The sequence below is a fragment of the Leptopilina heterotoma genome, unplaced genomic scaffold, assembly GCF_015476425.1.
Source record: "Leptopilina heterotoma isolate Lh14 unplaced genomic scaffold, ASM1547642v1 Lhet_88, whole genome shotgun sequence".
Taxonomy (NCBI): domain Eukaryota; kingdom Metazoa; phylum Arthropoda; class Insecta; order Hymenoptera; family Figitidae; genus Leptopilina; species Leptopilina heterotoma.
The window spans coordinates 679,743-695,864 of record NW_025111191.1 but is presented as its reverse complement, the minus strand read 5'-3'; the positions used below and the strand labels follow the sequence as shown (position 1 = coordinate 695,864).

Below are 16,122 nucleotides of genomic sequence, written 5' to 3'. Positions count from 1 at the left end.
AAATTTATTTGAATCAAATAAATATTCGAATAAAGTGAAAACTATTTGATTCAGGTAAAAATTATTCGATTCAAGTAAAAATTATTCAATTCAAGTAAAAATTATTTGATTCAAGGAATTATTTATTTAATAATAGATAACTAATTGTTTATTTGAATCAAATAAATTTTTCTTACTGTGAATTAATTTTTTTAATCGGAATAAAAAGAAAATGAAGTTCCTTTAATTTCAAACTGATTTCTCGATGTTTAAATAAATCTTATATTCTTAAATTAAATTTTATTTTTAAAAATTATATTTTTTGAAACTTAAATCAATAAATTCGATTAAGGTTCCTCTTAATAATACATATGGAAATTATTTTTAACTTTCAGTCTCTTCTTCATTGTGTTATTGGTACATTTATAAGATTGTGGCATAAGTTTTAAATTTAATCATGTCCTATAATTTGAGCAAATGTCTATTGCACAAAAAATAAATTCCCCCCCCCCTTTTTTTAATGAATAGATTGAACTTGTGAAAGAAAAAATATTCTTGAATTTTGAAACAATTCCAGTGATCTAGTATATTATATATATATATATCAAGAACTCGTCAATTTTTTTTCTCCAATTATTCAAATTTTTCATACTTTACGAGAAAACATTTCTTCTCCTGCAGACAGAATAAACTTTAGAAATGAAAATAGAGTTCTTACAATTTTATGAATTCGTTTCATTGTTTGTAAAAGTTTCAGCGCATAAATTTCTCTTATGAATGACAATTTTATATTTTTAAAAAATAAATAACTATATAAATAAAAATATAACTGACGAATTATTAATAAAAAATTATTCTCTTAATGTTGTTTTAATTTTCTTAAAGTGCTATATAAAATTTTTAAATATTCTTTTTGGTTGATACAGTAAAAAGTTTTTAATAGTATACATTTTTATAGCTTAAGTACTTACTTAATTCAATAATTCGATGGGAAGAAAATTTGGTATAATGAATATTTACATTTTTCTATTTAGATTGAAATATTTTTTCAAGTTACACGAAAAGCAAGATAATTTTTATTTTTATTACCATTTTTGTAAATTCTAAACTGTCTGTAATTTTTTGCGGGAATTTTGTTTACTATTTTCGGTGGTAAATTAAATAAATTGTAAAAATTTAAATTTACTTTAAAAATTTACTTTTTTTTTAACTAAAACTAAAATTTTTGGAAACTGATTTAATTATAGTTAAATTTTATTTATTCATTGGTTGATATTTTATTAGTTATTTTTACTGTTAGTTATTAAAATAATTAGTCATTTTTAACTACTTTCTATATTTGAATTAATAAAAATGTTTACACTAATTTGAGTTAGAGACTGACTTTTTTTTGCTTTTGAATTAGTAAATTTTACTAATAAATCAGTCGAAATAATTATTTTTTAGAGAATTTTACTAATAAATTTGTAGAAATAACGATTTTTTAGTTTAACTAATAGTTTAGTAAAAATAACGATTTATTACTAAATTTGACCAATAAATTAGTAGAATTACTAAATAATAAAATTATTATTAGTAAAATTTACTAATTCAACAGCAAAAAGTCAGTCACTAATACAAATTAGTAAACAATTTTACTAATTCAAATATAGAGAGTAATTCAGAATCAAAGAGTTGTATATAGTAAAAGTAACTCGTCACTTCTTTCGTTTATGTAGTAACTTAAAAATCTGAATGTCTTCGTCATCAATAATGCATTAAATAAATATTTTTTTTATAAATTTAACAATCTCTAATACTAAGAACTTTATGAATTTTAATTATGTTTTCAAATGAGGCTATGTACATAATGATTGTGTACTTAGTAACTATATTTTTAATTTAATAAATAAGTCTACTTTGGCTACTAAATTTATCCACATATTTCGGTAAGCTTCAGTAGCTTAATTTTGATTGACTTCTTCTAATTATTGTAATTTTAATTAGAACATTAAATTAAATTCTGTTGGTCTGTTTTTTTATACAAATGAGTTCAATTTTTTTTTGTAATTTGATAGAAATCGATTAAGTACTTCGTATTTTGAAATATTTAAATACTTTTGCGTTTTTGCTAATTTATATTTAAATACTTTTGTATTTAAATATTTTTGTATTTAAATGTTTTGGTATTTAAATATTTTTGCATTTAAATATTTTTTTATATTTAAATATTTTTATATTTAAACATTTTTGTATTTAAATAATTTTGTATTTAAATATTTTTGTATATTTAAATATTTTAAATTTTTAAATATTTTTGTTTTTAAATGTTTTGGTATTTAAATAATTTTGAATTTAAGTATTTTTTTATATTTAAATATTTTTATATTTAAACATTTTTGTATTTAAATAATTTTGTATTTAAATATTTTTGTATATTTAAATATTTTTTGTATATTTAAATATTTTTTGTATTTAAATATTTTTGTATTTAAATATTTTTGTATATTTAAATATTTTTGTATTTAAATATTTTAATTATTTTGTATTTAAATTCTTTTTTCCTCTAACGAAAATTCACTAAGTTTTTGATAAAAAGTTTTATGTCTTATATTAGACTGGGTCAGGAAAATGACATCCAGTTATCCAGTTATGTGTTTACTTAAATTATAAGCAAAGTTCTTGATTAGCAAGATCACGACTGTGTTTGTGTCTTCCGGATGAGAAAACATACAACTCCGTTGTTCTATCTGCGCTCCTGGGAATAGAAGACTGGTTATCGTGTCCATTGCGAGTGGAACATCCACTTGAATTTATAGAACGCGTCTGTATTTCATTTCCGTTTACCATTAGTCTTGATGTTTCTCTTATTGATGCACTTCTGTAGAAAGATGACGTTGCTGGACAACCGCTAGATGTTGGTCTTCTCCAGTCATATCTGTGCAAATAAAAAAATTTTTCTTTAAATTCCATTCCATTTCCATTTTTCTCTATTTCCATTCTACTTTTCTTCTATTTAAATTCTACTTTTCTTCTATATTTAAATTCTACTTTTCTTCTATATTTAAATTCTACTTTTCTTCTATTTAAATTCTACTTTCATTCTATTTAAATTCTACTTTCATTCTATTTAAATTCTACTTTTATTCTATTTAAATTCTACTTTCATTCATTTTAATTCTTTTTATTAAATAATTGAAGACATTGCTGGACTTTTATTCCTTTGATATTTCTTTACGTTTAGAATATTGATTACAAGGAGTGCAATTTTTTTTTTTTTCATTAAAACAAAAGAAATAGTGAATGTAAGTTTAGGAGTGCAGTAGTTTTTTGGTTTGCTAGACATAAAAATACAAATGTATTTTTATAGGAATAGAGCACCTGAGAATGTACCTGATGGACGCTCTGGTACTTTGCGTTTTATCCATATCTAAACTGTCCGTTGGTGGACTCGATGACCATTTTCGAGATCTACACGGACGTCTTTGTTGAAATTCTCTTTTGAATTTTTCCTGTAAATATTTTTTCAAGTTAAATAAATAAATAATTAAATAAATTAAATAAATAGTTAAATAAATTAATAATTTCTTGTTTAAGAAGCAAACCTGGAAAACCTGGAAATGTCAGGAATTTTGTAAACTTTGAAAAAAACTGTAAAAGACAGAATTTTTATCGAAATCCTGGAAAATTGTTGTTTTCTAAAGTTATTGTGTTTATTCTTGAAATCTAATTTCACTTAAATATTTCAAAATTAATTCAATTTTAAAAGAATTGCGTTTATAATTTTCATAAGTAGATGAACTTTGAAAGATTTTGATTTAAAATTTTATAAAATTTCAATTTTAAATGAATTTAATTAAAAATATAAAAAAACTTAGATTAAAAAAAAAATTTTTAAACTAAAATTCTTTTGAAATTAGTTAAATTTTCTAATATATATATTTAACTAGTTTTATTAAAAATAATCAATTTATAGAAGAATTTTAGTTAAAAACACTAAAACAAATTGAATTTTGAAAAATGATTGCAGAAATTCAATTATTTTCAAAAGTAGTAAAATTCTTCTCAAAAATTCTATTATTTTCAAAAATTGTAATAAAATTCTTGGCAAAATTTTAATTATTTTCAAAAACTTTCCTCAATTCAATAATTTTTAATATTTACTACTTTAATAAAAATTCATAAAATAATTCAATTAGATAAAAACATTTTTAATAAAATTCTACGCAATTTAATTATTTTCATAAATAATAAAAATTTCACAGGAATTCAATTATTTACAAATTATTTTCATATATTATTCAATTTTATTATTTTTATGAATAATAACATTTTTTACAAAAATTCAATTATTTTCATAAATAATAAAACTCAATGCTGAATTTCAATTATTTTTAATACAATTTTAATGGGATTTTTCGAAAAAAGTTATTATTCTTAAAAATTTTATTAAAATTTATCAAAGAAATTTAATTATTTTAATATAATATTATTATTATAATAATATTATTTTCAGTAAATTTTTAATTAAATTTCTCTCAAGAATAAAATTATTTTCAAAAATTTTAAAGAAATTGTTTGAGTAATAATTCAATTTTTTTCAAAATAATTTTAATAAAATTCTTCGCAGAAATCCAATTATGTTTAAAAATTTATAAAAGTTCTCGTTAAAATTTTAATTATCTTTATAAATAATTAAATTCTTCTCTAAAATTAAATTATTTTTAAAACAGTTTAATAAAATTCTTGTCAAAATATCAATTATTTTTATAAATTTCCCTCAATTCAGTGATTTTAAATATCTACTGTTCTAATAAAATTTTGCAAAAGAATTTAATTATTTTAAAAAAATTTAAAATTCTTTTTAATAAAACTCATCTCAGAATTTCAGTTATTTTTAATAGAATTTTAATCGAATTTCTCGAAAAATGTAATTATTCTTAAGAAATTTATTAAAATTCGTCAAAAGAATTCAATTATTTAAAAATTTATTGATAATATTCTTTATGAGAATTCAATTTTGAAAAACATTCATTTATTTGATAAATTATTTATTTTTATATTTAAATCAATTGACTTCTAGTAGAATTTTCTAACAAAAATTGATTTAAAAATGGATTTCAATTAAAATTTTAGATAACAATTGAATATTAAAAACATTAGAGTGTGAATTTTTAGAAATAATTGAATTTTGAAAATGTTTTAAATTAAAATCTTTGAAAATATGAATTTTGAAAATGTTTTAAATTAAAATCTTTGAAAATATGAATTTTTTCATATTTTTAACCAACAATTCTGTGGAATTAATTTTTTTGAGAAAGTTTAATTGCGGATTTTTTAAAAAAATTTTTTGAAGTTTTTATTTTCTAATATAAATTTAATTAAAAAATTTACTAATAATTGAAATTTTGTAAAATTGAATTGCAAACAAATGAATTTGAAAAGCAAAGAACTTTTTCAAAAATTATTAAAAATAATCCATTTATAGAAGAATTTTAGTTAAAAACAAAAGAAAATTTAATTTTGGAATAGTTGCAAATTATTGTAGAAAGTCAATTATTATTTTCTTGAAAAATGCAATTATTCTTAAAATTTTTATTAAAATTTGTCAAGATTTGTCAAGAGAATTCAAATATTTAATTGTTGATAAAATTCTTTATGAAAATTCAATTTTAAGAAACATTAAATTGTTTAATAAAATATTTATTTTATTAGTTAAATAATTGAAATCTCGTAGAATTTTCTAAGAAATATTGATTTAAAAATAAATTCCAAATTAAAATCTTTGAAAATTTGAACTTTTTATACTTTTAATTAAGAATTCTATGTAGAATTAATTTTTCTCAATAAGTTTAATAGAATTTTTTTTAATTATTTAAAGTTTTTAATTTCTAATATATACCAAATAAATATAATAATAATTATTAATATAGGTATTTATTAATATTAATAAGATTAACAAAGAATATAATAATAAAAAATAATATTAATAAAACATTAAAATAAATAAATAAAAAAATAAAATAAAATAAATAAAAAATTAATAAAAATAAAAAATAATAAATAAATAAATAATAAAATAATAAATAATAAATAATAATAATAATAAATAATAATAAATATAAAAATTATACAGTAATAACTAAATAATCATTAATTAAATGTTGACATTAATAGAAAGTTCTAATTAAAATTTAAAACAAGTTTGTTAAACTATTGACTAAAAAATTATTTTTCTGAGTTTAGAATAATTAATTTTCGTATTTACAGAATTTTTCTCTTAATTAACAATTTAATGTTTCCATGAATATTAAAATTTGTCCACTGTATAGTTTCTAAAGTATAAAGAAAAGTAATTTCAATAATTTCATTTCAGTCTAGATTTCATGACATCTAATTATTAATCACGTCCTCGAACTTTAATTAAAAATAAGAATAGCTGACATTTTATTAAGAAAAAAGAAAAAATTTCTTTTCCTCCTTTCTTTATTACTTACATTGTAAATCCCATAGATAAACGGGTTGTAACAGCTATTGGACATTGCCAACCAGTCACAGCAGAACCATATTATGTTGATATATCGATATCTGAAATTCAATTATTAACGTTATTCAAAATTTATGTTGTGTAAATTTATTCAATGAATGCCTTGTAAATATTGTTGACGTAAAATATATTGGATAATGGAAAATTATTTTATCGTTATATTCTTTTGTTAAATTATTATATTAAAAAAAAGGAGAGAGATAGAGAGATGAGTCGCGATATGATTGAGATAAAATTTATTTCTCCCATTTTGCTTTTTAATTGTTGCAAATTTTGCAAAATATTTCAATTACACAAAAGCACTGCGTAATTTAATAAAAGATAAATAAAAACTGAATTCAGCTTTCGTGGCAAAAAATATTCCCTTCTTGTCATGGGATTAAAATACATTCTGCATATTCGGGCAATTTACCGTGAAAAATGTTGGAAAATAAAAATAAAATGCTAGAAAAGAAAAGTATATAGTTTAAAAAGGAAATTATTCAAATGACTAATGGGATTTTAATTAATAACTGTATTTAATGAGTTTATATTGACTTTTTGAATTGAATTTTCTTTTTTATTCATATTTTTTTCATTGTGTTCTGTAAAATTCTTGTGTAAATATTGACTTTTGTTTAGGTTTTATATAAAATGTCCACATTTCATGGCTTGCTGAGATAGAAAAATGAAATCAATTGAATATAGAATTGGGTCTTTTTTTTTCTTCTATAGCGCAGTATATTGCATTCTTTTAGCATATTTGCAAAACAGACACTATTCCAAATTTCAGTTTTTGCTATGAAAATAAAATTTATTTGATTTAAATCAAGTCCTGCGACTATTATTTAGCGAATTATTTTTAAAAAAATGATTTTAATTGAAAGCAATTAAATGTTATTTACTTCAATTAGAGAAATAATTATTGGTTCGATATTTGCGGTATAGATAAAAATTATTAGTTTCAAGTAAATAATATTTTTCCTCAAGTTCTCAACGTTTACTTATTTCTTCTTTAGGATCAAATTGTATTAGATATTGCGTCATCTATTAAAAAATGATGTCTAAATTGATTTTTATTGCCTTCTATTATTCTTTTGAAAGTATTTAATCCTTTAAAGGGAAAAGGAGGAGATTTTTAAAAACCAAACATGTTTTTAGAGATTGTTAGGGACCCAGATTAGCAAAAAATTTTTTGTCATGGAACTTAAGAAAATTTAGACTTTTTTCGAATTATTTTAAAAAATTGCGACTTTTTCGACTTTTTTTCAAAACATTGAAACTTTGTACATTTTAATTGAAAATAATTAATTTTTTTTCAAGTATTTTGTTACAATTTTTAAAAATCAATTTTTGAAGAATATTCATTGCAAATTTTGAAAAGTATTGAATTATCAAAAATGTTAATGATGTAAATTTAAAAATGAAAAGTAATGAAAATTAGCTTCTAATTTTTTAAAATTCAATATTTTCAGTATTTTCAAAAACTAATTATTAGAATTGTTTTCTAATAATTTTTTAAGATTCAATTATCTTCGAACAATATAAATCAAAATTTATGAAAATTTACTTTTTGGACTCATTTTTATTTATATTTTTTAAAAATTCAATTATTTTTAAAACATTTTACCAAATTTTAATTGTTTGGAAATTTTTCAAAATTGAAAAGCTATTATCTTTCTTATTTTCTTATTTTTAAATATTTAAAAAAAATTAAATAAATAATTAAGTAAATATTAATCTTGACTGTGAATTTTGAAAATTTTCATTAAAAAGAATGAAATTTGTAAAGAATTTTATTAAAATAGTTTTAAAATAAAGGAATTCTTTTGTTAAATTTTTATTAAAAAAGTAGATAATGAAAATAATTTAATTTCATCGAAGAATTTCGTTAATTGGAAAAATAAATTAATCCTTGCCAAAAAAATTTTCTTAAATTTTTTAAAAATAATTGAATCATTTTAATGAATTTTATTAAAATTGTTTAAAGTGTTTCTAAGAATTCTATTACAATTTTTGAGAATAATTTCTTTATTTCAATTATACATATTAGCGGATTTAAACAAATGTAATTTGTAAAAAAAAGAAAAAAGTAGCACTTAGTGTCAGAAATCTGAAAAAAGTATCAAAATAGTAGCAAATTGTAAAAAAAGTTTTAAATAGTAGGTAGGTTTTAGTAGATGAGTGCACAGCCTGCATTTTTGAAAATTTTTTATGAAAAAATATTTTTTGCAATTAAAAATGTTTAAAAATTTAAAATCGATTCTAAAGAGTTTTGTAAGACAAAACTCTTTGGAATAATTGAATTTTTAATAATTGAAATAATTTATTTGAAATAATTTAATTTTTTTAAATAATTGAATCGATTTTCAATTTTTAAAAATTTGTTTAATAAATTCAAAATTTAAAAGCTCAAAGAATAAATTCTTTGAGTTATTTTTCACTTTTTGCACCATTTAGATTTTTATTTTCCGAATTTCATTCTTATGGAAATTTGTTATTTTCTTTATTTAAAAATTTAAAAATCTAAAAATATAAAATCGATTCTAAAGAGTTTCGTTTTATTTCTTCAGTTATTCCTTACTTTTCCACCATATTTCTTTTATTTATATCTAGGTCAAAAATAAAAGCCAGAGGGATTTTTTGAATTTTCATTTATAAATTTCAAATTTTTTCTTCATCACATAAAATTTCTTCATATAATATAGTTTTTGATAGAGTTTAGAAGCAATGAATTTTTGAAAAGTTTTCCAAGACTATTTTCTTGAAAGAAGTATATATATATATTAAAAAAAAAGTACATACATATTAATTTTCTAGATGAAGTGTGTTTTAATTGCTTATTTCGACTTACTCATTTATTTCTGGATACGTGTACTGAAGAACGTTGTACGTTTGAAGTGGTAACCAGCAAATTGCAAATATTGCTACGACAATAACCAGCATTTTGATTACCTGTAATTTAAAATTAAGAAAGTTTCAAAATAACTTAGTCTTGGATTTTGCTTCTGTATAAAGTTTAATATTCATTAAAACTTTTCGGACCGTTAATAAAATAATTAGAAGTCAGTTATAGTTTTGGATTATTCAATTATTTTCATTAAACTGCAGCAAGAATAATAAAAGAATATTTTTATAACTCAAATTTTGCGAATAAAAATAAATATAAGTATTTTCAATGTTTATCTTTATAAAAAGAAAAGGCGAGAGGAAAATTTGGCAGAAGATTCAAAAACATTTCACATCTACATCTTTCTTGCCCTCTAGCACATTTGTGGGTCTTTGCTTATTTTTTTTCGCTTTGTGGATAGAAGGGTATGCACAATAAGTTTTATACGTGCGGTTGAATCAATTCCAAGCTTCATAACTCGTGCCGAGCATATAATGAAAATAAAAGTTGTTTTCATTGTTATTGGTTCATGAATTATATATATATGCTCGTGAAGAATTTTTCTTTTTTTTTAATAAGAATTTTCAAAATAAAGTAATTTTTGTGTAATGTTATATAGAAAATTGTCTTTCTAAGAAAAGTCCTTTTGAATTTTTAGTTTTTTGAAATCAGTTCCGTTTGTTAAGTTCGAGAATAGTGTTTGAAAGTAGTCCGGAGTAAATATTTTTAGCCAATTTTTTTTCTTTCTGGTAATTTGTGATGTCATGTGTGTTATAAACGCTTAGGAGAAAAATAAAAGAATGTTGGAATAAAATGGCTTACCTTTTTCTTATTCTTCATTAAATTGGCATCTCTTGAGTCTTGTGCGTTCCCAGGAGCTCGACTGCCCCATAATCTTAAAGCCATTCTGGCGTAAACGCACGATATGATTGTTAGGGGTGTGAGATATTGTAGAAATCCTAAAACAGCTCTATATGTCAGCATCGAGCTTTCAGACATATTTTCATTGTGACAAAAGGGCTTTTTTATGTGCGGCGCTGTAGAAATAAAAATAAATATTATTCAATGTTTACAATTTGTACGCAATTGAAGAAAACTTTTAATGAATAAAAAAATAAAAAACACAAACTTTTATATTATTTACTTATTTTTGAAATCTCTTTTTCATCCAATTTTAATCTTTTATTTACATTAAAAAAAGGTTTCTTTTTTTGTAAATTAAAAAAATAAATTTTTTCTTATCAACTTTTATAATTAGGTATCATAAATAGGAAAATTCGTGAAATAAATAGAAATATTTCTTTACAAGAACTATTTTTTCAGGGTGTTTTTTTTACCAAATTAAAAAAGTTTTATTATTTTAATTTGTTTTTAAAAAATCGCTTTTTATTTCAATTTTTTATAGATATTTATACTGTTCTCTAAATTTGAATTAGTTAAAAATAATTAATGTGATAGTAAAAAATCAATCACTGACTCAAATATAGTATGTAAATAAATTTAAAAAAAAAATTATCGAATTAACAGAAATTTTGTAAAATTCAACTGAAAATAATTAAATTTGTTAAAGAATTTCATTAAAAACTTTTTAACAAATCGAATTTTCAAAGTATTTTAATTTAATAATTGATAAATAATTAAATTTTATAAAGAGTCACATTCTAATGTATTTTATGTTTCTTAGTGCGAAGATTATTAATTAAAATTTTTATTAGCTAATTTAAAAAAAGATACACATCTAAATTTTTTTAATAAAATTGAATTTTCGCAACGTTTTTTGGAAAATTCTGTAAAATAAGATTTTTGAAATTTTTCAATTCTATTGTTTCAAGATAATTGAATTTTTATAAACAAATAATTAAAAATTTTTGAAATAATTGAAATTTCTTTACATTCTATTAAAAATAACTAAATAATTTTAAAGAATTTTATTTAAATTTTTCAAAAATAAGCAAGGGAAGTTATAGTCACCGTAATTATAATTTTATTTTTAAAAATTTCTTCGCAATAAATTCAATTATTTTCATAAATAGTAAAACTCATTGCAGAATTTCAATTATTTTTAATACAATTTTAATAGAATTCCTCGAAAAATGTAATTATTCGTAAAAATTTTATTAAAATTCGTCTGAAGAATTCAATTATTCTCAAAAGTAATAAAATTCTTCGCAGAAATTCAATTCTGCTTAAATTTTTTTTTAAATTCTCCTAAAAATTTCAATTATCTTTAAAAAATAATAAAATTCTTCCCCAAGATTCAATTATTTTAAAAAATTTTAATAAAATCCTACGCAAACATTTAATTATTAATTATTTATTTATTAAAATTCGTCGAAAGAATTCAATTATTTTTAGAAATTGAAAAAAAATCTTCTCAAGAATTCAATTATTTCCATAAATAGCAAAATTCTTTAGATTTACTAAATTCTATTAAATATTATTTTGAAAAAATATTCTTCACAAGAATTCAATTATTTTCATAAATTTCTATAAAATTCTAAAAAACAATATAATTATTTTCAAAAGTAATAAAATTCTTCGCAGAAATTCAATTATGTTTAAAAATTTTTTTAAATTCTCCTCAAAATTTCAATTATCTTTACAAATAATTAAATTGTTCTCCACAATTCAATTATTTTTAAAAATTTTAATAAAATTCTTCGCAAGAATTCAATTATTTTCATAAATAATAACATTCTTTGGAAGGATTCAATTACTTTTAGAAATAGTAAATTTCTTTACAGAAATTCAATTAGTATCAATACATTTTAATAAAATTGAATTAATCAAATTTTCAACTATAATTATGAACAGACAAGATTTATTTTAAAAAATTGAAAAAATTGTTTTTTTAATTCAATTATTTTCCAAATTTTTTAATTAAAATTATTAAAAAAAACATTATTTTCAAAAAATTGAAAGAAACTCGTCAAAAGAATTTAAATATTTATAAAAAATCTAATACAAATTTTTGAAGCCATTTGTAGATTTATTTATGTTCGAAATCAAATAAATTTAAATTTGATGAGAAAAAAAACTGGGAACAATAATTAGGACAAAACCGGGAAAAAACGGGGAATTTTGTTGAACGTAAATAGTAGACACCCTGAATAAATATTAAAAATGAAAATTATTTGAATCGAATTTTATTTGAAAATTTGAATAAGTAAATAGATATTTGCTAATAAACAACTAATTGTTTATTGGAATGAAATGAAATTTTCTTTCTGTGTATAATTTTAAATTTCTTATTTTATAAAATCTTGAGATATTTATGCATTTTAATTAAATTCTGTTACGATCGCAATTTTTATAAAGTATAATAAGAGTAAAAAAGGGAATTAAAAAATTTTCTTCACTGATTATAATGAATATCTGAAGAATTTATGTTATATAATTTTATTAAATAATCAAATAACACAGTTGCTTTTTTTATCTGATTTTTAAGAAACTCGTTTCCATGGGGAAAAAAAATCAAGTGTCATCCAAGTTAATTTTATTAGATTCATGAATATTTCTCATTCCTTTTTTTAATTTACTTATAAAATTATAAAATAATCTTCCTTGGTAATATTTTTTAAAAGTTATTCTTTATTTTTTTTTATTAATTTCATTTTTTATTATATCTATTCTTTATTATTTTCTATATTTTTTGTCATGTTTATTAAATAAATTTCCATTATTTTTAAAATGTTTTCAAAGTTTAAAATTTTTTAATCTATAAATATAAACTTAATAATAAATTAAAATAATTAAAATAAATGGAATAAATTATAAATTTTTAAGTAAAAAATCACAAATAGTTTTTACTTTTGAAAACAAAAGAAAACGAAGAAGACAAAGAAAAAGAGAAAATGCTTATATAAAATAAACGATAAAGAAAATAATAAATAAAATAAAGCTTATTTATAAAGAAAAAGGAATATTAGAATACAATATTAAAAGATTTTTCGAAAATAAATTTATGTGTAGTGGTAGTTTAAAAATAGTAAAGAAGGTAAATAATTCTCTCTAGGGATTAAAAGTATTGTTAGATTGAAGAAGTATTTTTACGGTTCACTCGCATAAATGCAAAAAAAAGAATCATAAAATTTGTCGAAAGAATTTTTTTTTTTTTTTATTAAACAAATTGTCTTATTAACAAATTTCCATTTTAATAAATTCCATTTCGTAAATAGATTTTCAATGGGAATTTAGTTCGTTATGTAGATCTTATTGCATAATTTTCAGTGCACCTTTTGTTTCCTTATTCACTGCATTACAGTCAATTATCATAGAATTCACTTCTTGTAGAAAGAGGGATTTAATATTTTAATCTTTTTAAGTCGCTTGTTTTCTTTTTTTTACGATTTCAGTCGTTGTGAAAGTTCATTTTTAATAAAATCATTTGAAAAAGTTATTTTGTGTTAGTTTCTTTGATATTAAAACTTATTACACGCTTTTTTTATTTGAAAACGAAGAAAAAAGGTTCGTTTAATCTTTTAAGTAAAGAAATAAATAAAGAAAAAGTAAAACAACTTTTTACTTTTCCGTACATTATTATTAAATATAAAAAATGAATTTATTTCAAAAACTTTTCTGCTGCATTAATTTTTGGTAGAGATTAACTCGAGACAACTATCTTAAATGATGAAAGTGTCAAGTTTCCCACCCTCCCAATATCTAATGGAGGAAGTTTATAATTTTAGTTGGTAAAGTTAATTTAGTCCTAATTTTCCATTCTTTTATTATACTTTTTATTATTTTTAATTATTGATAAATATTAATTGAGTAGAGGGAAAATTTATAATTAGTTATTTTCAAGTTTACAAATCCACGGATTTATAAAAAGCTGGTATAATTAATAAAAAATTTCAAATATATCTGACAGTATAATTCTTTTTTTTTTTTTTTTCATTTAAAGGAGAACATCCAATTCATTAAACACTGAAGTATAGTAGACAGAATTTATAATCGAGATAAAATTATTTCAATTTTTGTAGTACTTTGGTATTTCAGGAATTTATTATTTAATTTCCATCAAATAATGTAAATAAATAATTGAACAATGTATATGATATTTTGTAAAATGAGGAATTAAATTCTTTTTACTTTATTAAATTTTTAATTTCACTGTTCTTTGTGCATTTGTATTTTATGTAAAAATAAATATGAATTTTATGCATTCGTAGTTAATCAACAAAAATAAAAGCTGTAGAAAAATGTTTATGACAGTTTCAATTTATATTTTTTTTAATTGTTTAAATAATTTCGAACTGTCGGCAAAATCGAGAATTTTAAGATGGAATTTCCGGTCAAAGGAAAATTATTCTCGCTTAACATTCAGCGTTCAGTGCAAATTAGTTGCAAAAACTATTAATTTTGCATAGTTTGTTTATATAAAATTTATTAATGAATGTAAATATTAACTGTAGTATCCAATTATTGTGTATTATTCAATGTACTTATACCTAATTATATGGATTTAATTATGTAAACACATTAGGTGTGTTATGTATTATTAAATGGTAATCAGTAAAGTTGGTTTATAGGAAAATTAGATCGTCCACTGAATAGAATGAAAAATTGATTCTTCTGTAGTTTTAAAAGTTAAAATATTTTTTTTCATCTACTTTCATTTTTGAGAGTCGCATTAGAAATTTTTGTTATAAAAAATTTACAATTCTTACCCAATTAAAATAGTCAAATTTGTCTAATTTAGTTACTAACATTTTTAGTTATTTTGAGAAACTAAAAGTGAATTTAATTAATAATTGATAATTAAAACTATAATAATTATTAAAAATATTTAAATATTTTTATTTTTGATTTTAATTTTAATAATTACAAATAACTGATTGACCTTTTACTATATCAAATTAGTAATTTTTAACTAAATCAAATTTAAACAGAGTTGAGCGTTACGTAATGAATTTGCCGATAAATTGGAATAAGAGAGTGTGAAAAAAATACTTGAAAACAGTTTCGAGGGTTAATGAGTTTTATGTACATTTAGATGAAGTCAGGGAATTCAAAAAAATTAAATAAAAAAAAAAAGTTTTCACTTGAGGATTATTATTGTTATGTAACGCAAGTCAATAAAAGTTCTTAATTGGCGGGAATTATTTAGTCCCAAGTCAATTAAAAAAAATAAAATATAAGAATTTATCTGTTTTCTTGAATATTAATGGGAAATTGCAATGATCTCACTTGTTTTTAAAGGCTTTGGTTTTAGGTTGGTAATGATATTCTATCCAGATTCCACTTGCATTCAAATTCAGTGCTAAAAGTTTTAATTAAAACTAATTATCATTCGAGAAATTTGTTTTATTAGAAAAGATGAAAGGCATAGGTAATTTATTTTAACATTATCATAGACGTACAAAATCAGGTTTTTATTTAAATGATTTAAAATCTATATCTGAATATAGTACTAAAATTAAATTAGTAGGTGATTTCGAGAATTATGGAAAACTTTCCATAATTCTAGGTTTTTTTTAAATTTTTTGTTTTTCAAAAGAAAGATTTATTGGCAAATTTCTGACCCAGTTGAAAATCAAGTTTGATTGAAAAATATAATGCTATTAAAATATGCTTTCGTAAATGACAAAAAAAGAAAGTTTATAGTACTAGTTATACTTGAATGTGCTCCGATAGCACTCTATCGATAAAATATTTGATCATGATAGTTTTATTAGCTAATGTATTAAAAAAAAGTGTAAAAGAAGTAAAAAAAAAAAGGGGGAAAAATATTTCAACTTTTTTCAGT

The 16,122-nt window shown here is 20.0% G+C and overlaps 2 protein-coding genes across 4 annotated transcripts in view; one reads left to right on the top strand and one right to left on the bottom strand.

Moving 5' to 3' along the window:
• Positions 1 to 16,122, top strand: part of LOC122511616 (keratin-associated protein 19-2-like) — a 117,829-nt gene that overhangs the window by 21,310 nt on the left and 80,397 nt on the right. The gene's annotated exons all lie outside the window — the stretch shown is intronic.
• Positions 2,515 to 16,122, bottom strand: part of LOC122511614 (RYamide receptor) — a 55,893-nt gene continuing 42,285 nt past the window's right edge. The window contains exons 6-10 of one of the 2 annotated variants that reach the window (XM_043626983.1): positions 10,197 to 10,411; positions 9,339 to 9,439; positions 6,456 to 6,546; positions 3,340 to 3,470; positions 2,515 to 2,896 (exon numbers count right to left, since the gene is read on the bottom strand). In XM_043626983.1, coding sequence (XP_043482918.1) covers positions 2,626 to 2,896; positions 3,340 to 3,470; positions 6,456 to 6,546; positions 9,339 to 9,439; positions 10,197 to 10,411 — 809 coding nt within the window. In that variant the 3' untranslated portion in view covers positions 2,515 to 2,625. The remainder of the gene's footprint in view (positions 2,897 to 3,339; positions 3,471 to 6,455; positions 6,547 to 9,338; positions 9,440 to 10,196; positions 10,412 to 16,122) is intronic. The other variant, XM_043626985.1, reaches the window with a different exon arrangement.